The sequence below is a fragment of the Pezoporus wallicus genome, unplaced genomic scaffold (genome assembly GCF_028554395.1).
Source record: "Pezoporus wallicus isolate ANWC-B61680 ecotype Strahan unplaced genomic scaffold, APGP_CSIRO_Pwel_v1 contig_6899, whole genome shotgun sequence".
Lineage (NCBI taxonomy): Eukaryota > Metazoa > Chordata > Aves > Psittaciformes > Psittacidae > Pezoporus > Pezoporus wallicus.
In genome coordinates, this window is record NW_026638613.1 from 2,370,277 (window position 1) to 2,393,452 (window position 23,176).

The window sequence follows — 23,176 nt, forward strand, 5'->3', positions numbered from 1 at the left end:
AGAGGATTCAGGCAACCAGCCAAGTTCACACAAGACCCCTAAACAGTGTCAAACTTGAGTCCTTGTTTCAGCCACTGATCCAGGATGGAGGATGCTTTTGGGTCCCTGTGATAAACTTGTCTTGATTGTCCTGGTTGCCTGAAACATGTTCTCCAAACCATGTTTAAAATTAGCAAACAAACCAGCCCAGCCAAGCTACGTGGTCATCTAAAGATGCTTAAGTTACTTCTGCTCAGGATCTTCTGTAGGTTCTGTCTTTATGACAAGTCACTTTGATGAAACAAAGGTTTTTGTGGATTTCAGAGTATGAAAGATAGGGTAATCTTTCTCTTTCCCCAGATGGAGTTTGTTGGAGTAAGCCAGTTGTCGTTTATCCATGACCTGGGACCAAAGGGCATGTGAGTTGAGCTCTGTCTTTGGGTTACGATTCACCAAGAACATGGCTTCATAAGTAAATATTGTTCAAATTAATAGCTTTCCGAAAACTGACTGGGGAATGTTTTGCCATCTGGACAGAAAAAAATTATTGATGTTCACACAGAAAATACTACAACTTTGAGAAAGGGCTTTGGGAGCGGGCTGCTCTGAGAGGTGTGGGCTGCAGCTTCTTTCTCCCCTTCCCTCTCTGTGACCTGTAAGCCTGCTTGTGCTTCTGCTTGTGCTATAAAACAGGCCCCTGCATTTCTAAAATCCGTATTATTTACTTCGGGGGGGCGGGGGGTGGTGGGTATTTTTGCCCTTCTACCAGCTTTCAGGGCATGGCACAGAGGCAGCAGAAGCCATCCCTGCGCTTGGAGGCTGGGGGCTTCAGCAAGCATCTGAGAGACCCTTGCATTTCTAGGTGAGCTGTGCTACCCATCCTGACTGTGTTTCTGTCCTTGCAGAGAAGGGTTCATCATGAAGCGCTCTGGGGGCCATCGCATACCTGGCTTGAACTGCTGTGGCCAAGGGAGGATGTGCTACCGATGGTCCAAAAGGTACTGCTGGAATGGGCGAAGATGGCAATGCTGTGTCATCCTCAGGCACATGAAAATGCTCATTTGCCTTTTTCAACCAGAAAGTCTGTGAGGGAGACCTTTGCTTTTTTACAAACGCCACAGATTTTCAGGTGAAAGGGTGCCCCCCTCATCCTCCTGTGTGGAGGTTAGTGAGGTTTTTTGTTCTGCTTTGGAGATGATAGGAGGGACTGCCATATAGAAAAATTGGAATTTCCTACAGCCCCGAGCTGGCAGAAATGGCAATAATCCCTCAGTCTGTGCCCAGCTTTCCCTGCTGTGGGAGCATCCAGGGGCTCTGCCTTCAGAAGGGGAAGTGGCTGGTGACTCCACCTTGGCCAGATTCCAGCACGGTTTTCTGAGCTTGCCTTCCTCAATTTACAGAAGGAAAATCAATTAATTGAAACACTGTTTGGACTGCTTTGTAGCTGGATTAAACCACACGTGACTTGTAGCAGGAAGGAGCTCGGTCTGGTGAAATTAACCTTGGAATTAAGTATGTCACCTCTTCCTTATTACTGCAGGTGCTTAAATGCAGGTGTTTTCTTGCTATGTCCCTTCCTGCTGTGGACAGATATGACTTACTGTCCCCATCTGTTTACCTTTTGTGTTGGATCTCCATGTCCCCAGGGACTGCGGTACAGAGAGGTGTGTGCGATGGAGGAGTACGTGTGTTACCAGCTAGCATCCAAAAATCACAAGGGATCCTTCCTGGGCTTGCCCTTCCTGGGCAAATCTTTCCTTTTGAAAAAACAAACAGCACGTACCTGCCCTACAGCAACAATTTCTTGGTCTGTAAGAGCTTCCCTGAGCATTATCCACCTTTGGATTTTAGCATCGGCAATGGGCTCTCATTAATTTTATCTAAAAAAAATCCTGTTTTCCAACAAAATATTTTTGCATTCTTGTGAAGAAAGGTTCCTATTTCTTCAGTCTTTCCAATATTTCTTAATGTCATTTTACAGAAGATCTCTCCAATGAGTGCACAAGGAGATGAAAAGGTGACCTTCTTTCAGGTCCCATCACTAAATTGTCTAAAATTTTTTTTTCTTTCTTTTATGGAAATAGCAGCCTATTCCTTGTGATACCCCTCAGTTAACTCTTCCCTATGTTACACAGAGCCCAAGCTTTAGTAGGGGCACTAGCCTATTTAGCTTGGATAGATCTTGATTTTCCTTTAGCGCCTAAAAGTTGGATGGGAGAAGCATTTGAGTGGAATTGTGTGTAGAGTAACACAAGAGGGGCAAAAAATGCCTGCCAGGCCTGACAGTGTATGCATCGATATGTAAGCAAATAAATAACCCTCTCTGGGAAATATTACTGTTAAGTGAAGGATTTTAGGGCACATCAAGCTGGAGTAGAGCTCCCCCCTCAGCATGAGGCAGACTGCAGCCAGCCTTTTCCCACAGCAGCTTTGCTGCAGGCGTTGGGTTTTATATACTCCAAATTCATTTCACTTATTATAGTAGGTTGGGTGGTTTATGGCCATGGGGGCTGTGGAAAGAGATGTGGAGGAGGACAGTGGGGTGATGCTGTGAACAGGCATGGTAGGGGCTTCTCTGCATGCAGAGCTGCCTGGGAGAAAAAGGGGAAATGTAACCCATGATGAAATTATGGGCCAAATTAGGGAGAGGGGAGGTATTTTGGCACCAAATGAGAGGTGATGCTGGGATAATTCTTTCAGGGCCCTGAAAAAAATAAAAACTATGGGATCTGGAGGCAGATGAGGAGCTGAGGCTGTTACTAAATGTACAAGAATGAACAGATTTTTGTGGTGGTTTCTGTTGCTTTGTGTATTTCTGAGTGTGCAGGAGAATGAGGTGAAGGTCTGGTGGTGGAAACCTATGGGACAGAGGGGGCCAGTTATCCCAGTGATGCTGCAGGGGGATTAAAAATTAGAAATGCCATTCACAATAAAAAAATGTGGGGTTTTTCGCAGAGTTGCCTTCAGGCTACAGTATTTACGTAAAACCTGCCGGTCATCTCTCATCATGTGTTTCTAACAAGATGCATGTTGCTTGGCAATAAAAGCTTTCCAAAATGACTTTTTCTGTATCTTTTGATAGCAGTGAAAGTGATCCTGACATCATACTTAATGTTAGAAATGTCAGCTTCTGTATAGCATGCAAGCTGAATAAAGATCTGGGGTGGAAGAATCCTGTTACACCTTGCAAAAAAGGAATCGTGTAAATAACTCTAAAAGTCTTCTATTGAATTCAAACTCATTACCCAAGTTCATAAAATAGGCACTTTTCTGCTCTAGAAAACTGAGGGAGCCCCTGGAAAAAAATTTTACCATTTAGTTGAATGCTTTCCTTTCCCTGATAAATTATTTGCACTTGGCCTTTTTTTACGGCTCGTGTTTTGAAGACTCGCACTGAATGCAAGTTACCTGGTTACTGTGCCCATACAGGTGGCTGGTGGTGAAGGACTCTTTCCTGCTGTACATGAAGCCAGACTCGGGGGCCATTTCATTTGTCCTGCTGGTGGATAAGGAATTCAACATTAAGATAGGCCAGAAAGAAACTGAAACAAAATACGGGTTGCAGATCGACAATCTCTCTAGGTAAGAAACACAGACTTTATTTAGGCCCTTTTCAGTTTGCTTTGGCTTTTGTTAAATAGGAATCGATGCTGCTCTCCAAGAGGGGTTAACAAGGTGTGCTGGGTTGACATGGTGCAGCTCAGCTTCCTGCAGGGCTCAGAGCCTAGGCCACTGCTGGTATGTTTACACCTGCTGGGGATTTAGCCTGTAATGCAGATCATTTCAGATGTCTTAATAAGTCATTTGGAGCCTCAGCTGCTGTTTGTCCATCCTTATGGTTATTTCTCAGGCCTGGGGGTGCGCTGCCTGTTGAGTTGCACAGTCTTGTTTTGCAGCAATTGCGTACAATAATTTTCAAGGTGCTCTGTTCCCTTTATGCTTCAAGCAGGGATGTGTTCTACAACCCAGCTGGGGTATTACCGAAAAGACATGCTAGTTCGGATAAAGTGATATTTAATATTTTTATGGTAGTGTACAGTATAAATTCATCTTTTAAAAAATACAGCATTAGCTTGATCCAGCTGCCCTCTGAGCTAAGATGATGCTGTTAATTATATCTCATCTGTTTTTTATTTATTTTATGCTTGGCAGTGCAATCCTGTGGTAGTCACTCAGAGCAGCTCAGTGCTGATGTATTCTTCAACAAACAGAGCAACAAATCAAAATCCTTTTTGCTTAAATAAAATATGACTGTTACATGTGTGTTTATCAATGTGTATAGGCAGTGAGGAGCAGCCCAATTAAATATTTATGGCTTCAGCATCCTGCCCTATGCGTCATCTGTTTTACAGGTCATTGATTTTGAAGTGTAACAGCTACAGACATGCCCAGTGGTGGAGGCAAGGCATAGACGAGTTTATTCGGAAACATGGCAAGGACTTCTTCACAGAGCACCGCTTCGGGTCTTACGCAGCCGTGCGGGAGAACACACTGGCCAAGTGGTGAGGACTGTGGCGAGGCTGTGACCAGCTCAGTGCCTTGGGTGCTGTTACCTGCAGCAGGAACAGCACACACCTGCCTGTGGTACCATCTGCCCGATGGGTAGAGCTGTTAGTGCTCCGTAGCTGTAGAGACTGATAATTAGATAAGTGGCAAAAAAAATGAGGTTTCCTCCACCAGGAATGGAACAGCAGTACTGGTGACAGGAGTGCTTTGATCCTGTTACAGCTTTGCATTGCAGCTAAATGCGTTTTGTAACATCAGGTTGCATTTGAATGTGAACATCTGGGCATTTGTTATTGTAAGGATAAAAATGGTATCTTGATGCACATATAATTGGCAGAATGCTTATCAGAATTGATATTTTATCAGAAGATATTCCTGGCTTCAATTTTATCACAGTTTCTAATTCTAGAAATCCTACTTTCTAAGGGGTGAGGTTTTTGTTCTCTGGGTTATAAACTCAGAGTAACATAGGTGCTGTTGAAAACCTCTGCCTCTTTGGCCACTCCCTTCTCCATAGCTCCCTCCCAAAGCTGCTGTGCTGCAGCCTGTCTTGCCTGTGCTCCTCTGTAACCAATCATCGCTTCATGTCCTTCATGCTCTAAATTGCAAGATTTGTCCTTCTTGCTACATTGACAATGCTGATTCTCATTCTGTAGCACAGCATTGCCTTTCCAGGCACCACAAATGTGTTCTAGTGCGAACATCACTCATTGGGTAAAGAACATAATCAGTCTGGTCTTGCAGACTGGCTTTGCAACGAAAGAGAATCAGCAAAAGCAAATTTGGGTATAGTCTAAGGGTGACTGGGCTTCATGCCAAAACAATCACACAAGAAATCCATCCGTCCACAGTGTAACCTGCTTGCACTAAGCCATTCCCAGAATCGCCTCAAAAACTGGATTCTAGCTATACGCAAATCCTTGCGGTGGTCTCATTGCAGCTTCTGCCTCGCAGCAGCTACTGCGCAAGTTGTTTCTGTAAATCTAAACACACACCACTCCACTGTCCTTTCCTGAGAGCCCTACCTAGCTCACACATCAAGCAAACCCCAAGAATATTGTCTGCGGTTCGCAGGAGTACCAACTGGCACTTAATAATCTCTTATTATGCTGTTTCATTAAGCTACTAATGGCAGCATGAAGCTCTCCCTGCATGCTGTCCTGATTTTTGAAATTAAATTTGTGTTTTCTTCTGAGAAGAGAATACAAATGGCATTACACAGAAGCCCATCAGTCTTCAGCTGTGGACTTTGTTTAACAGAGTGGGGGGAAACAAATCTATGTGCTGTTTGCTTTTACAGGTATGTAAATGCTAAGTGGTACTTTGAAGATGTCGCAAATGCCATGGAAGCTGCTAAGGAAGAAATTTTCATCACAGATTGGTGGTTTGTACTTATGTAATTTGGATGTTGACCGGCTGCCTCTCTTGGGATGTTCCCAACAATGCGGCACTGTTTGGAGGCCCTACAGTATGGCAACTAGCCGTGCGGCCAGATGGTTTGGCAGCACACCCAAACATCTCCTTGTGTTGTATTCAAAGGCCTTTTCAGGAAGGTTGGCAGCAAAAGTGCATGCTTGAAATCAACAGCTTGGTTGTCTCCTTCCAGGGAAAGGCCTGAAACTGCATGAAGGCACCACCTGAATTGCAAATATTATGGCTCGAGGTGCTCATCAGGAGTGTAAATTGCTGCAAAGCCCAGGGGCACAGTTTTTTTTCAGTGTGTAAGGGAACAGAATGTAGACACTCGAACACCTCTGATAGTGCTCTTCCCATAGGATCCTGCGTGGGATCCTCCTTTCAGCACCTCCTTGCTGTCTTGGAAAGCCTTATACCAGCATCTTGGGAGGGGTGTGATTTTTGCTTTGCTCTTAAATGAGCCATGCAATGTAGGGGGAGTTTTGTCACCCCTTTGGAGCATGTGGCTGCTTAAGAACATGGCTCTGCCTGCTTCGTAACTAGTAATTCAGTATGTTTATGCAGTGCTCCAGTGCTCTGGTTCCTGTCTGAGGCAGGAACTCATAGCCTTGGGGCAGAGTTTCTTGGCTGGATGATGGCTGTGCCTTGCCTTTGGGGAGGTTAATTTGGTTGAGCCAGGCTGGATCTTGTGGATGGGATAGTAGGGCAGGCTGCCAGAGTATGGCTCAGACCTTCTCTTTAACTTTAGGCACGTTTCTGTGCTCATCTTTGTCCACGTGTAAAATGAACCTCTTGCTACTAAGCCACTGACCATTGGAACTGGGAGGATTAGTTCTTAGGTGCCAATTATTATGTGAAAATTAAATACAAGGTCAGCATTTACATGGGTAAACATGTTTCCTAACATGACCACATGTAAACCCAATGCTACTGCATCCCCATGTGCAGCGTCAGGTCACAATGCAAGAGCACAGCATTTCAGACCCATCATCTTTTGCTTAATGTTTTGTTCAGACAATTGTTAAAGTATCTTAGAATTCCAAAACTTATTTGAAACTTGGATTTTAAGATAAAAATCCTGGTGTCAGAACATGTTTTTAGGGTGTAGCTACATGCTCTATCCAAGCACAAGTTCTCGTGCTCACTACAAAAGTAAAGGAATGAAATTCTGCCACCTTGCTTTGCAGGAGTTAGAGGAGATTGCTCAATTATACCCTGTATTCCTTAAAGCTATGAATCACTAAATTGTCCTTTTGAGAGATCATATTGCTTTGTCTTTAGGCAGCCAGGAAAATCCAGCACAAAGCTATGCTACTCAGATAGCCTAAGTGCCAGGAGAGGTGAAATCCCACCTTATTTTTTATGTCTATTATTTCTTTCAAATCTATCTTGGGGTTTTCTTTCATTGTATCTTTCTTTTATAGAGTCTGAGTTTCCTGATTTATACATCACTGTTAAGCCTGGTCTCAGGTGGTGTTGAATACTAAGGCGAATGTGCTGGACGCACCCGCTGCCCTCTATAATGCTCTGTTATTAAAATACAAAGAGCATGGTGTGGAGAATCTATCACTCTGGGACATGAGCCTTTGCATCCATTCTGTATCAACTTTGATTTCTTTGCTTCCCAAGATGATTATTTAGGCCAGTGCTTTGTTTGCAGACTGCACATGACGTGGTATTTTCCACCCCTTTTTTTTATTAGGCTCAGCCCAGAAATCTTCATGAAACGACCTGTTGTGGAAGGAAATCGCTGGCGGCTGGACTGTATCCTCAAGCGGAAGGCAGTAAGTGAGCTCCAGCTGCAACCTTTACCCTGCAGAAAACCCCATGTGTCCATGCAGTTACAGGATCATAGTGGACTGGAGTGTTTGCACCATTTATTTTGGTGGAGATGAGAGTTAAAGCTGGCCAAGCCTCATTTCAGATGGCCTGTTTTGATTTGCTCCCCCTATTTGGGTTTGGAAGAGCTTGGAGGCAATAGGGTAGATCTCTGATTGCTCCTTTGAGTCCTCAGGTTTGGGTCATTTCAGTATTGCATTATGACTGCCCCAGCTGCTGTTGCTATCCGGTGCTCTCCACATGGCATATGTAATTGAGAGGTACAGGAAAGACTAAACGCTTTGTGGTGATTCTTGGTAGGTGTTTTGTACATTGCTGTGTTGTGCAGATCCTTTCTGTTGTTACCATGTGTTGTGTGTCTGTGCTGCAGCTGTCAGCCCGACAAGAAAATCAGGGTGTCATTAGCAAAAAGTCACTTGGCTTCATTCAGAGGTTCATGCTATCTCGTGATAGCTACCTCATTGGGTTTTCCATAGCTGACAGATTGCAAAGGTCCTTGCTAAAACTAAACACCAAAGAACTGATGTTCTGCCTGTTCACCCATTGTTCCTTGCTGTAGTAAAGAAGTGCCTGTTGACATTAAACATCATCCTGATGTTTTCCAGCCCCATTACCACTGGTGGAGCCCCTCTTGCTTTTGTTCAGCCTGGGCCATGCTGCCCAAAGCTCTTCATGCTATAGCTCTTTGCTACCATCAGTAATAATAAATTTTAGTGCAGCGTATAAGGCCAAAGCCTGAAAGGTTTTTGTGTTGTCTTATTTTTATTTAGAGGGAGAACTTCTGGTTAGAAAATACTTTATTCTTTTGGTAGTTGTTCTTTACTATGTGTATGTCTACTGGTTTTCTTCGTTCCTACCCACCCCTTTCTGTATTCTCATGGCTCTTGTGGCCACTAAGATGAGGCAGATCAGCTGTGTCCTCCCTCCCTGTCCCTTCTCAGGTGGCAACTGGTTATGAGGGCCCTGGTGCATTACTATGGAGAAGAAAAGTGAGGAAAGGGCTTCAGCAAAGCAGGAGGAAAAGAAAATGTACAAATACAGGCATCATCATGTTCCCCAGAGCTGGACTGTGGTGGTCAGCTTATTAACAGGAATGTGATAAATATGGTTCGGAGACTAGGACTTCCACTTGCATTGCTGTGTATCTGAGTTAATACATGCTTGTGTTAAGTAAGCAAATGCTTACTGTATGAACTTGATAAGGCTTTTTTCCTTCTGTTTTAATTTTTCCTCTGCTGTTCCTCCTCGAGAAAAAGCTCAGACCTGCTGTTGACCTGATGCCTTTCCCGCCTCTCTTGGTCAGTTCTATGCTGTTACATGCTTTTCTTTCTTGTGCAGCACTTTAAGGTATAAGCAAGGATCTGCTAGCTCTGTTTCTCTTTAAGCATTTTCATCTCAGTGAACAGTTCATTTTGTTGCTGGTTGTACTCTGCTTTCCAATAACGCATCTGGATCCAGACTGTAGAGAACATGTTTCATGGAGCCAAATGAGGCAGACAGAGAATCCAAGTGTGAAGTGTTTATGAATGTGAGCTGTACTTCAGTTGTTCACCCAACCTGTGATAACACCAGTGCTAGGAATGGTAGTTTGCTCCATGTAAGCAGTGAGTCAGAAAGCAAAGCACAGACGGGAAGACTCTTGAACTCTTGGTGTGGTAGAAGGGCAGGATTCCAGGTAGACAAGCTGAATTAGGCTTTGACACCCTGCCCTTCCAGACCAGCACAGTCCTCAACCCTCCACATGCCTATTAAAAAATACAATGTTTTTGTGCCTGTTGTTGATTTGGAAGTAGTCATTTTCTGGCAAATGAAACACCGCCACGGGGCATGCCCACTGGGTGGAAGAATTTATCTTTGTCATGTTGACACGATTTTCCTATAAATACCTTGTAAGAGTGAGGAGTGTTTTAAGGTTCGTTTCTGGAAATACTTACCAGATCTTTCACTTGTGGCAATTCTTTGACTTGACAGGATGGTCAGCAAGTTAGTGTCTATGTATGTGGTAAGGCTGTCCTGTATGTATGTATGGTGCTGCCTAGGAGTTCTCTGGGTGCAGTGGAGAGCAGAATAACATCCACAATTTGGAGACTGCCTAAGCTCTCAGAAGCAGCTTTATGGGAATAGGAACTTAAAAGGTTGTGGGAAATTTCAGCTAGCAAACTCCACTGCAGGGTTTTAAATCATGCTGATTTATGGCTACTGAAGGTGTCCCAGTGTGTGACCAGCGTGTGCTGAGGTTTGGGAAGTACTTGGAAGTTTTAAAAGTGCTTTAACAAGTGTCGTTAGAAATCCTACTGTGGATACCATTCTGGTCACTAAAAGACCATCCTTGTAGCACTGCTCATTGTACTCCAGCAGCTTGTTTAGCTCTACCAGCAGAAAGAACTTGTTTACTGGCATTGAGCCGGTTGCATCCCCTTCAGGAGAGAGATGTCCATATAACTGCGCTGGTATTGTCCTGCAGAGGTTTTCAACCACAAGCAAACCCCAGGGGAGCATGAAGCAGCAGAAAATTGAGCTTCAGTGGATGTGTGCCACATGATTAAATGTGGAGTGAATCATGTTTGCAAAATCTTACCTCAAAGGAAGTTTAAAAGGGGGTACTGTAAGAATGACCTCTTGTGGGTTTTGGCATAGCTCAGTTCTTGAATCCAGCTACTGAGCTGGAAGGCTTTCCTGAGAAGTATGGGCCCTTGCATGCTGTGGGGTCACCATGGTTTCTCCTCACTTTGGAATTGGACTGTATCCATTCATATACCTGCATAGCATGTTTTTCTCTTCTTTTCTGACAGCAACAAGGAGTGAGGATTTTTGTGATGCTGTACAAAGAGGTGGAGCTTGCCCTAGGTATCAACAGTGAATATAGCAAGCGGACGCTTATGCACCTCCATCCAAACATTAAGGTAATTCTGCATCGAGCAGCTGTATGAAAGACATTTGCATTTGTTTATTCTTGATAGTGCTGACCTTCACACCGAAATGAGTGTGAACTGGTACAGTGGTAATAGTCTGAGAAGACATAGAGTGATTACCACATCTGGCAATTTCATTTCTTTTGTTTATAATTGAACATAAAATTGCTTAGTTTAGACTTGCCAAAGCAGTTATTCATCTAATTTACAAGAAACATATTTCATGTGAGAAGCTAATAGGGTTACATCAAATGGAAAGTTACAATTTGAGAATGTCTCATTTCAGCATTTCTGTTCAAATGTAGATGACAAGAGTCAACGTTGGATGTTTGAGTTCCCATCATAGAATCATAGAATAGTTAGGGTTGGAAAGGACCTTAAGATCATCTAGTTCCAACCCCCCTGCCATGGGCAGGGACATCCATAGGAAAATACCCAGTACCAGCAGATCTCTGGCAGTACCAGCAGGCTCCAGGTCCAGCTGGGCAGGGGCCAAGGGGACTCAGCATTTTGCATGTGCTACTAACAGAATGGCACTCCAAAGAACGGCAACACAGGTGATGGCTAAGGAGTCATGCCAACAGGCCAGGTGAGCTCTCACCCACAGCACTGTGTCCTGCTGCGTGATGGAGCTTATGAACCATAAATGCATACTGGAGCAGGTGCAGGAAGATGATCAGGTCTTCTCAGAGGACCTGAGGACTTGTTCAGCCAGCCAGGGAATGGATGACTACACGGTATGAGCGTATACTGTCAACAGTGTGGACAATCGTAAATGAACAGTATTTCACTGTCCTGGCTGTTACTCTGCTGTGCTGCCACCAAGCAGAAAATGAGTTGTGGTAGACAAACCAGCAAATAAGGCTAGATCTAGTCTCTTGAAATCAGAGATGTACATTTTAATGAGCAATAAGGTATATGTTATGCATGAGGGTGGCTAACAAACTGCTAGAATAATAGATTTATTGTCACTTGATCAGTTGTCACAGTGAAGGGAAGCATCTATTCACTGTCATCTTCTCAGCAAGACTGGAAGATACATGCTAGCTGTGTAACAGGTTTTGGGAGCAGCCAGGTGAAACTCTGTACCTTTTTTTCCCAGGAAGCTGGTCTAATGGCTCTAACAAAATATATATGCTGTATACTTAGACACAGAAATTACTTTGTCATAAATGTGTCAAAAAGAATCTCATAAAGAAATGCCAAGTAACTTGCTGGGGAAAAAAACAGCCAACTTCTCATTTTACTTATGTAGCAGCAACAACCAAAGTAGTGAGTCAGATTGCCAATATGTTGTTTTCTTTAGGAGCAGGCTTGTGTTTGAAAGCTCAGCTGTTACAGCTCTACTGAAAGCATGATTTTATTTGTTGCTGTCAAGTTCCCTTGACCATTGTCCTCTTACGAACACTATTGCTATCCCAACATCAGTGACAATTGCTGCTCGGGAATACCTACATTATGAGGAAGCACCTGCCTGCCAGTAAGGCTGAGCCCAAGAAATGGGGGAGTCATGTATCTTCAGTAATTAAGGGGTCTGTGTGGATGCATCTTTAAAAACTCCAGTGTCTCCCCATCATTCCAAGCAGCCAAAACCAAGCTGGGCAGCTCTGGCTGGAGGGATGCAAATTGAGTTGTGACACTGAGCTTGAGTGCTGACTTTTCTCCCCAGGTGATGAGACACCCAGACCATGTGTCTTCCTCCGTGTACCTCTGGGCCCACCATGAGAAGCTTGTCATTGTTGACCAGTCTGTGGCATTTGTGGGTGGCATTGACTTGGCATATGGCAGGTGGGATGACGACGAGCACCGCCTGACAGATGTGGGCAGCGTGAAGCGAATGGTGGCAGTGAAGTCAGTGTCAGCAACTAACCTTACAGTAAGTGAGCTTACTCCAGCTGGTGGCCATGCTCAATATCTGCGTGTCAGGTTTGCGGTGGGAGTGAACAGGCCTTGTCCCCTTCTAAGCATAGGGCTGGGTTTAGGAGATTTAAAGAGGCATGGTAGTGGGAAGGAGAAAGTGTCTGAGCATTGAATGACTCCTGAGGGCTCGATGCTGGCCAGCTGTTACTAGGGCACATAAACAGCTGAGCTTCTGGAGCTTGGAGTAGCAGTTACAGTTTGAAGGCTGCTTTCATACTCAAACTGCTATAAATGCATGGTAAGCATTTGCAGAGTGCCCTGAACTTCTGGATACTTGGGCCCTTGGCAGGTGCCTTGCTTGCTGAACTTTCTGCTAACCTGGGTCTGTATGTAACAGCATATCTCTAAAATTTCAGAGAGGTTTAGGTTTATGAGAATTTTAAGGGGAGTAGTAATCTAGAGTAAATTTATGGAATCAAATACTGCTAGTAATACTGGGTTGTTCTGTTGAGTGCCTCCTCAGTACAGACTCCCTCTCAAGCATTCCTAGTTCCCACTGACATACGTCCTTGTCACAGGGCAAAATTTGGCTCATGGTTGTTTGAGTATTGATATTACATGATAAGCTGTAATTAAAGGGTAACCTGTCCAGACATCACCTGCAGCAATGTTTTGTGTCTTTTAAGTCTGCAGCAGAGTCTGAACATGTTCCCCTTCAGTCACAAGCTCTGTCCCCCGAAAGCCCCTTGTTCCAGAGAAATGCTGATGATGCCCCAGACACATCAAAAATGAAAGGAGTAGGAAAACCCAAAAAGTTTTCAAGGTTCAGTATTTACAAGCACCTCCATAAACACGGCATGCACCATGCTGACAGCGTCAGCAGCATCGACAGTGAATCAAGTAAGTAATGTTTTTTAACTAAACAACATAAATAAAGCGTGAGTGGAGGTGGGTGGGTGCCTGTGCATGCAGATTCACATAATTTCTAGGGTAACGTGTCCTTTTGTAAGGAAGGAAAGCTGATGAATTTCTTAACTCTCCGAATAATAACTGTTGTCAATACATAAATTTGTGTCACTGCAAAATGTACAGGGAAGGTTTTGATTTGAGTTTCATTAATTAGCAATTGTCATAAATCATCAGATGACATGATGTAGTGTACATGACACCTAATGTTTATATTGTTGGAAAATTGACTCTTTCCTTTTTCAACTTGTGTTTATTATAACAAGCAAAACAGTTTCTGAATACGATTATCTCTCATAGGCCAGTGTTACCTAGGTTTAAATCAGTTCACTTAAATGGAAGTATTCACACTTCACCTGCTTACTAGAGAGGAGATACTATTCAACAGTTGAATATTTGAACACAGCTTTTAATTCTCCACATTAAAAACCACTTCAGAGCTAAAATTACATTTTGTTACTGACATTTGTTCTAGCATGAAGTACTTCCTGAAATCTGTTCCCTGAAGTCCTCCGTTCTTAAAGCTGTATATTGGTTGTGATGGGAACCTACTTGAGTTTCCACCAACCCCTGCAGATTTTCCTCCTGCCTCTGGCCAGAGGAAGCCTTGGTGGAGCATTGTTTGCCTTGGTTGCAGTTGGCTCAGGACATATCAATGGCTTCACTGCTTCAATATATCTGGTTTAAAACCAGCTAGGTCTTGAATTTGGTCCTTTGCCTATTGGTCACTTGTAGTTTCAGCAAACTGACATCTTGTTTGAGCTCCTGACATGCAAGGTGTCTTCAGACAGGATCCAGGCACCAATGTAGTTGGTTGACGTGTGTTTTTGCTGTGAATAGAGCATCTCGACTTCCTGCAGGTTACTATAACCCCACTAGAAGTCAACCAAATATAATCCAGAGTTTAAAGCCCCATCTGAAAATCTTCCATCACCACAGTGAATCCAAACAGGGGCTCACAGAGCCTCGGGAGGGTAAGTGGAAGAAGGCAGAGGTGCCTTCAGGCTTTAGCTGCTGATGTGCTTGTGTTATAACTATGGTGAGAGTTAGGTTGAGTGCCAGGATCAGCCTTTGCTGCTTGTTGATTTCCCAGCATCTTCAGCACCCCTCTGAGGACATCCTGACAGAAGTCTTCTCCAGAAGCTACAAAAACTGTAGCATAAATAAATAATAATTATAAAAAAAACCAACCAAACAAACAAAAACACCACCCACAACAGCAACAAACCCTGAACAAATCAACATTATTTGCAATAACACCACGGAACAGTTAAGGAAATAGCTCTGATTCTGGCCTATGATTATTTCAGCAGCTCTCATCCTGCAAAGGAAGGGGCTTGTTACTGGAATATGGAACTTCCGCAATGGGTACTTCAAGTTAAACCTAATGCAGGAAGACATGCAGGGAAAGGACACAGCAAAGTGTCTGCTGACAGACCTATGTTTGGTTGGAAGACTTGGGCCTTCCCTTTTGTCCCTCATTGAAGTCAATAAAAGCATACTTAACTGAGAAAGGATTTTCTCTTAACTACTGTCCTGTCCTGATCTCTGGACTGATGTTGAAAGGGCCTGTTTCAGTACCTCATAGGGATCCCGTTGAGTTCTGATATGGGGTGAGGAGCAGTTACTTGGCATCTTCCTCATGCTAACGTTTTCTGCTAAGGCCTTAATTACCAATTGTAAAATACTGGTTACAAAGTAGTGGTAGGTAACAAGGAAGAGAAGCATTTGCTTTGTGGAAATTAATTGTGGTCTCCCCTGCGGTCACCTCATGCTCATTCGTGAGTCAGCATACAGTCATCAAAGCTCAGTACATGAAGTGTGTTTTAGCCACACAGCATGTCCCACCCATTCCCATTTGAGCATGCTGAGTCAGTGATTCCCCAGCTCCACCTGGACTCTCACTAGAAACTCAAGCTTCCTGATGCAGCTGTGATGCTTACCTGCTGCATGGTGTTTCTGGCATGGCTTGGCTTAGCTCAGCGGAGTTACAGCAGTGCTGGCAGGGCTTGCTTTGTGTGAACCAGTCTTGTTGCACTGCTGCCAATGTGTATTTTGTTGACTGTTGAAAGGGGGTTGTGGTAAGGGGTTTTCATGCTTACCTGTTAATGTGGTTGAGTTAGAAGGCTTCTGCTGCTAGCCTGTTACTATGTGATTATTTCAGTAGTATTTGGTACAGTAGATGAAGACTGCTCTCAGGGTCAGTAAATAATGCTAGTTAAATGTTTATGGTCTAGGCCAATGTTTTTGGTTTCCTTAAAAATAGAGGGAAAAAAAATTCACTCTGCACCAAAATATGCGCTGTAGAAGAGGGATCCTGTTAGGACGGAATATTTTAGACTATTTTTAATCACCAATTTGGAATTCAGAATCCATTTGTTTAACATGTAAAATTGTATGAAAAGATGACATTGTTACTTGGAAATACAAAATAAAACATTAGTGAAGGAACATGATTAAATCATTTCATTCTAGTTAATAAAGACTAGCTTCTGTCAGATGAGATATACCCTCCTACAGAGGCAAAGTTGTAAATACTCCAGCAGGGAAGTTGGAATTACTTCATTATTATTGTAAGATATATTAAGTGGATAATTTATTTAATGTTTCTGTACATATATCCACTGAGGTCAGTCACAGCTGGGACTGGACTGCCACATTTAGGTGTCATTCATTGGACTGTGGAAAAAACAAATGATTATAGGGTGAGTTTTTCAGTGTAGTGTATGGAGAATTTAGCATCTGCTTCTTGTTTCCATAACAGACTCCTATATATAACTAGTTCTGATGGTATAACAAATTCTAAAATAGGGAAGAAAAAAATACTAATATACATCTTTTGAAAGCATCAGGAAGAGTAGGGAGAAATCGGCTTCAGCTGACTGGGACTGGGAGGTCCTACAAGTGCTGTTCCATCGCAGAGAATCTCTCACCAGCAGTGTGAGATGGACAGACATAACTTTGGAGTGTGTGGATTTGTTGTCTTGTTTGCCTGTGACAGATAAAGGATCCATCCGCAGCTTGAAGACAGGTGTTGGCGAGCTGCTTGGGGAAACCAGGTTCTGGCATGGAAAAGACTACTGCAACTTCGTCTTTAAAGACTGGGTTCAACTTGACAAACCTTTTGCTGGTAAGTGGCTTTGCACCGTGGAAATCATTACATTCCCCCGAACCCTCTTTTGCATCTTTTCAGCCTCAAACCATATTTTTTGCTCTTACTGAGACAGAGGTAATGAGACAATTTTGATTTGGCTGCTAGGAGGGAGCAGCAGAACTGTCTTTGAGAGGTTCTAGGGCCAATTATGCCGTTACGGTCCATGGACTTGGACTGCAGGTGATTGCATGATGAGTATTCTGCACAGCCCTCAGTGCTGTGTCCCAGAAGCTTCCGTTTGAGGGGGGCATGCCATGCTTTTCCACATTCATGTCTTTTTTTTTCTGAGAAGGCCTAAACATGCTGTCCTATCCTGTAGACTTCATTGACAGATACACCACCCCAAGGATGCCCTGGCATGACATCTCCTCCGTGGTACACGGCAAAGCAGCGCGGGATGTTGCCCGACACTTCATCCAGCGCTGGAACTTCACCAAGGTGGGGTGTGGGCGTCACTGCTGGGGACACAGAAACGAATACAGCCCCTGCCTCATCCACGTGCCCTCCGCTTTAATTTTTAATGTTATCCTGCTGTGTTGCAGTGTCATCAAGTTGCATTTGTTTTCTTTTTTCCCCGGGCAGATTATGAAGCCCAAATACCGATCCCTGTCCTACCCATTCTTGCTGCCAAAATCTCAGCAGACTGCTAATGAGTTGAAGTATCAGGTGCCCGAGGCTGTTAATGCCACAGTCCAGGTGGGTGCTGATGGTCTGCTCACATTCTCCTAAGACAGCCCGTTTTGCATCTTTCCAGCAGGAAATGTTGATGCCTGACAGACCCTCTGCAGAACTTCAAATTATAAAATTACACAGCATAGGTGGTCACATCCTAAATTACAGTAAAATAATGCAACTTTCAGTAGAAATGCATTAATTTATACCTCCACCTTTGAGGTAAGAGGACCAAGCTGTAAGCAGTACTCAAGCTGTGGGAACATCATGACTTTGTATGGCTGTGTAATTTGCTATTTTGTTTTCTGCTGCTCTTCTAATGCCTAACATTTATATTTTATGTTTTGGGAAGGCCTGATGGGTTGAGGTTGCCCACTGAATATTTATCTCAAATCTTAGAACAGTCTAACCAGGCCCCCAATGCTTCAGTTGAACATTTGGTGGTCACCTAGAGCCCAGCATTAAGTGGAATCTCAGAGATGTTGCATTGAACTTCATCTGCATTTTATCATGGAGCCATTCAGCCCTGTGGGTGCTTTGCAGTTCTGCACACTCAGCCCACAGTCTCATTTGTGACAATCATCCTCACAGTCATAGTTTCAGAGATACCTCTGTCTAAAAACGCAGCTAGCTAGACTGAGTGCATATATTGAATACTACTGTTACCCAGCAGACACATGGACTTGTGGAAGAATATAGTCAAAACAGTTATGCTGAAGCAGCAAAACAATTGTGTGTCTCTGTGGATGAAAGATGTACAAAATAAGAGCAATTAGACCAAAACCAGGCAAGATGCCTGCCTTTTCTCTTTGTAAAAAGTGGTCTACCCAGATATCAGCAACACTTGGGGAAGCTTGGTGTAATAAGACACATTTTTCTCGGTTTCTGGGCTGCCAGGGCATTGTCTGCTCCAAGCCGCGTAATGTGAGGAATGGCCAGGGATCTTGTCGTGGATTTTGGGTGTGTTACACCGGCCTCCAAAACAATGCTTGTTAAACAGCTTGTTGAAAAATAGTCTCACTTCAGGCATCCTCGTGCTTCTCTGTGGCTGTAAATGCCTCCCCAGCTGCGACTGTGACACCAGCTTTTTGGGAAACTTTGTTCTCCTGCATGTGAGGAGGCTTGTGTCCCCATAGCATGCTCTAACCACAACATAAGCCTCAGCTTCTAAATTGTGGGGCTTGCTGTAGCAAAAAGTTAGGATCTGCTGATTAAGAACTGGAAGCAGTCCCTTAAGGAGAAATGGAACTGAGCACTGTCTAGGTCCAGCTTTCCTTTAGTCTATACTGCAGAGCTGCTGGCTCAGGGCATCAGCCTGTGGAAAAGGAGGATGAAACTCAATAACTGTTAAATGCTGCATACACCAGTACTGAGTAGTGGGTGAGTTGTTGAAAACTAGCCTTGTCACAGCATTGCTGGGGTAATGCAAATAACTGATATGTTCCCAGAAATGAGGGGCTGTTTCAGTGATGCCATAAAAAGCAAAAAGAGAGCAGGTTTGTCTTGTAGATTATTCACTTGAAACTGCCTTGCTCATTTCTAATTTATGTCAAATTGCAGCTTTGAGAGACTTGTCAGGGTAGCCCAGTCCTGCTTAGAGACAGATAAATAAAACCATATGATATTAGTCTGAAAACATGTTGCCCTGCAATGTACCAGCCTTCTCAGTATGAGGGAAGACAATAAAGAAGAGCATTTGCAGCACCAGGCATGGTGGAAATGGCGAGGGTGGCTCCTCTGTCTAGGCTGGTGCACCCTGCCCGAGTACAGTCTTCCTTGACACTGGATACAGGTTCCTTGACTCTGGGCTGCTTGCTTATGATTTCTGGATGATCTCCTCAAGCTCTGAGCCATGGTTTTGCTTGCACATACTGTAATATTGGCAGTCTTCTCCATAATGTTCACACTGGCCTGGTTTCCATCGGTCCTCAGATGACGAAAGTGTCCTGAAGCATCCCTGTAGTCCCTGCTGCGGGTCAGTGAGCGGCTCGAGCTCTTCTCCTGATGAAGGTTTCAGATTTGGTTGCCACAGGAGGTGGTGAGAGGGAAAGACTGGATCTACACACACATATACCTTCTCCTGGTTCGCCTCTTTCTGGAGCTCCTGGGGTGCGCATCAGGGTGTCCCTGTGCATCTTCTCCTTTCCTGCAGTCACAGGAGTATCAACCTCTTGCCTGTCCAATATGGTAGTTTTGGGCCAGAGGGCTGCTCGTGCTCATGTCTCCTTCCAGTGGTACAGTGCAACGCAGAAATCAGAAATACCCTAAAACCTTTCACTAACTTTTTATCCAGAAAAACTAGAACAATATTGTTTTGATACTGAATCCCTTGGCTGGCTGACAGCCGTGCCCATGTTATTCCCATTTTGGTGTTGTGTAGGGACTTTAGAGGTAGAATTTACTGTCCTGAAGCAAAACCCAGCATATAGTGCGGGTCCTGGCTGTGGGGTGATTGAAGAAAGTCTGGCTGCTGTTTTTCTTGTTTCTGAGCTTGTTTGGAATCTGTCTTCAATTGTGGGCAGATCAGAGGAAGGGAAAACACAAAGTATCTGGAGATTGCAACACTGCTGCAATGGCTGAGCCACTGACTTGTCAGCAGCACGTTTTGACCTCGTTGAACCATCTGGTTTTGCTCTCCTTTATCAGACAAGAGGAGCAGGAAAGCGTTTTCAGGCAGGTGAGGACCACAGGAGTGGCCCTGACAAGGGCAGGGAGGATGAGTGCAGTGTGTATGGGAAACAGTGTGGAGGTACAGGCTGGGAAGAAGGAAGGGAGCCTAGCAGCTCCATGGGTTAGTCAGACATGGTCTTTTGCCCTCTTTCCTTTGAACTTCTGGGCTTTGCTTGCAATAGCAAAGTGATTGCACATTGATTTTTTGCAAGAGTCAAATAGCTAAAGGCAATGTCAGGGTTTTTCCATCTATCTCCATTCCAGGGTTTGCAATTATCGGCCAAAGCCAGCACTGCAAAAGATGTGATGTGAGGCAATATCCAGTTCCTGATGCAAATGCAATGAAAATTTAATGCTCTGGCAGTGGCTAATGCCCTTACCTCTTTGAAGTCTGCATGAGAGCTTGCACTGCTCAGGAGTTATGCACTAGCCCACAGCAAACATCAGAATTGTTACTGTCGTATCAGTAAAAGAAGTTAGAGGTGACAAGCTTGGCACAGCCTTCCGCGGAGGTATTGAGAGGTCTGAGGAAGAGGAGAGGAAGGAGCATGGGGACACCATCTGTTGTACCTGGTGCAAGATGTTTGGGTGATGCTGAGCCAGCTTTTCAGGACAAGCGACGGTACATGGTTGTGGTGTGATAGTCCTGTAAGACCAGGCAGCCTGGTGTGAAGAGCAGTTGGGGTGCTGATGTGTGGAGGGATGAAGAGGAAGGCAGGGAAGGGCAGGTGGATGATACGCTGGGAAGCCATAGTGCTGGAAAGGGATGGTCCTGTGTGATAGTCCTGTTGCATCAGGTGGCATCCCTGATTTAGAATAAACTTGTCTCCTCACAGTAAAGTTGTCTTTCAAAGCAAGGGGCTTTGGTATTATAAAGGTCCCAATTCAGAAAAGTACATTTATTCCTCATCCACAGCAGTTTCAGCTCTTGCTGCAGTAAATGAGGGTGTGGAAGTTACTTTGTTTAGTGCAGGGCTCAGCAGCTTATCTTAAAAAAAGAGAAGCAGCTCTTTGGAGTGCAGACAAAGTTAACTAGCAAAAAGGATTAAATATCAGTACTTTGCACGCTAGGAAGCTTTCTGAAGCACAATTCCAGATTGTATTTGTTGGAGGTACCCAGTCCACAGGGACATGCTTCATGGCCCCTGGTTTTCACTGCAGCAGGAAGAGGCAGGTAGGAGGCAGCTGCTCATTGCTGGCTGTGCTGGTGAAGGTGTAAGGGCTCCAAGCTCCTGTCCATGCTGCACGCTGAGCTGTGTGTATAGAAGAATTAGACTGCTCTTTACCCAGAAAAGCTGTTTATCTGTCTTTATTAATGCACACAGTGGAATTCTGTTCAGGAGCTCCATCTGCTGTGGTGTTCGGTGGGGTTTCAGCAGTGCCCAGCCTGAGGTGTGTGGGAGAATGCAGCTTTGGCTTTACAAACCAAATAGGTGAATGAAACCACACAGGCATGAGCAGCATCATCTTGCGTATGTCTATGCAAGCAAAGGGCAGCTGTTGGGGACCAGTAGAGGCTGTGAAGGCTCTTGTGTTTGGGCTGGTTCCCTCCCTCGAGCATCTGTGACCCTGATGCTCAGTTTGGGAGGCTGCAGCGTGTGCCCTTCTGTTGGCCAAGACAGCAGCTAAATGGCAAGAGTAGCAGGATCTGTTTTTCAGTGACCTGTGGGAGAAAGCCCCTTCTGTCCAGTTAAAGGAACTGGCTCAAGAGTTGTGTGGTACTTAACAGCAGTGCCCCCCAGTGCCTCCTCCACAGATGCTCTGGAGACAAGAAGATTGGTTTGGTTCAGGCATACAGCACCTGGACCAAAGGGCTATTATCTATTGGTACACTACTGGTGATGACAATATGACAGCAGAGCTCAGGGTGAGGGTGTTAGGGGGACAGGGAGAATAACATGGAGCCAAGCAGAAGCTGGACACAGAGAATTAAAAGAAATCCAGTGGAGAAATATCCAGGGAAAAATGTTGCGTCCTGAAAGAGAGCAGGATTTTGCACATACTGACACATACGTTTCACAGATCCTCTCAGCCTTTGGATCTTGTCCTGTGTGTGACTGGCTCTGAGTGCTGGTATAATGGCTGTAGAAAGCTATTTTTAGGGCTAATGTTTCAATATTTTTGTCTTGAGGATGTTTAAAGACAGACACTAATAATGAGTAATAGTTTCCCTGAGCATGTGCTCTGTCTCACTTAATTAAAAACTACACTTCCATCTAGGAAAATGTCACTTGGGGCATAGTGCGGTTGCTTCTTGACTCAAAGCGCCAGAGAGGGAGATGCTGTGGCATCTCTGGCTGTTGGGGATGGGAAGTTGTCTGCTGTGGGGCTTGCTCAGTCTGACTGAGAGCATGAACAAAGGTTCTTTCTCATACTGGTTTGGCTCTCTTGCACAAGAACTGCAGTAGGCACGGGAGAATGTGCCCTGGGCATCATGCAGTATCTACTTGGAAGGGGGACTTACAGTGAAAATTAATGGTTAAGTATGAGCAGCCAAACTGCCATGAATTTTTAAAGCTGTATCATAGCAAATGGGATGGCTTATGCAAGAATTTGGCAGAAATAGTAAGTGACCTCTAGTGCTCAGGGCAAAGCCACGTCCTGCTTTATCAGACTGTGTAATGATGTAGCCTTTTTGTGGGAAAAAGACATTGCCCCAACTGGAAACTGTACAGGAGATCACTGTTTGGATGTGCACGCCTAAAGCTTCAAAATGTAGTTGTTTTAAAAGCAGTTTGTCGTTAAGACCTTAAGCAAGAACAGAACTCCTGTGCTACTTCTGTTCATCTAGAGCTGCCTAGGTGGGACAGCAGTAACACAGCAATGGAACAGAGTACTTAAGTTTTAATCACCACATTATTAAGTATTAATACTATTTTTGAGCAGCTTTTCTTCTTATTACCAATGCAGTATAAATGGTAACTGTTGTACATATTAACTTACTAGTGAAATCCTGAGAGGCAAATGGTATAAGGGAAGAGCATTGCCTCTTAAAGAATTCAGTTGCAATGCTATGGTGTCCTGGATGGGACAGAGCTGAAGGTGTTCATCTCTTGCTTTCCAGGTGATCCGTTCTGCTGCTGACTGGTCAGCTGGCATTAAATACCACGAGGAGTCCATCCACAATGCCTATATCAGTGTGATAGAAAACAGCAAGCACTACATATATATAGAAGTGAGTAGCAATGAGGGAAAGCAGGAG

At 44.3% G+C, this 23,176-nt stretch overlaps 1 protein-coding gene across 3 annotated transcripts in view; it reads left to right on the top strand.

The window, feature by feature from the left end:
- The window catches only part of PLD1 (phospholipase D1), a 62,818-nt gene that overhangs the window by 28,689 nt on the left and 10,953 nt on the right, over positions 1 to 23,176 (top strand). For 2 of the 3 annotated variants that reach the window (XM_057411507.1, XM_057411508.1), the window contains exons 7-20: positions 340 to 398; positions 885 to 977; positions 3,409 to 3,561; positions 4,332 to 4,481; positions 5,786 to 5,869; positions 7,604 to 7,685; positions 10,533 to 10,643; positions 12,322 to 12,528; positions 13,199 to 13,412; positions 14,339 to 14,452; positions 16,480 to 16,608; positions 16,952 to 17,070; positions 17,215 to 17,328; positions 23,039 to 23,149. In XM_057411507.1, coding sequence (XP_057267490.1) covers positions 340 to 398; positions 885 to 977; positions 3,409 to 3,561; positions 4,332 to 4,481; positions 5,786 to 5,869; positions 7,604 to 7,685; positions 10,533 to 10,643; positions 12,322 to 12,528; positions 13,199 to 13,412; positions 14,339 to 14,452; positions 16,480 to 16,608; positions 16,952 to 17,070; positions 17,215 to 17,328; positions 23,039 to 23,149 — 1,740 coding nt within the window. The remainder of the gene's footprint in view (positions 1 to 339; positions 399 to 884; positions 978 to 3,408; positions 3,562 to 4,331; positions 4,482 to 5,785; positions 5,870 to 7,603; positions 7,686 to 10,532; positions 10,644 to 12,321; positions 12,529 to 13,198; positions 13,413 to 14,338; positions 14,453 to 16,479; positions 16,609 to 16,951; positions 17,071 to 17,214; positions 17,329 to 23,038; positions 23,150 to 23,176) is intronic. The other variant, XM_057411509.1, reaches the window with a different exon arrangement.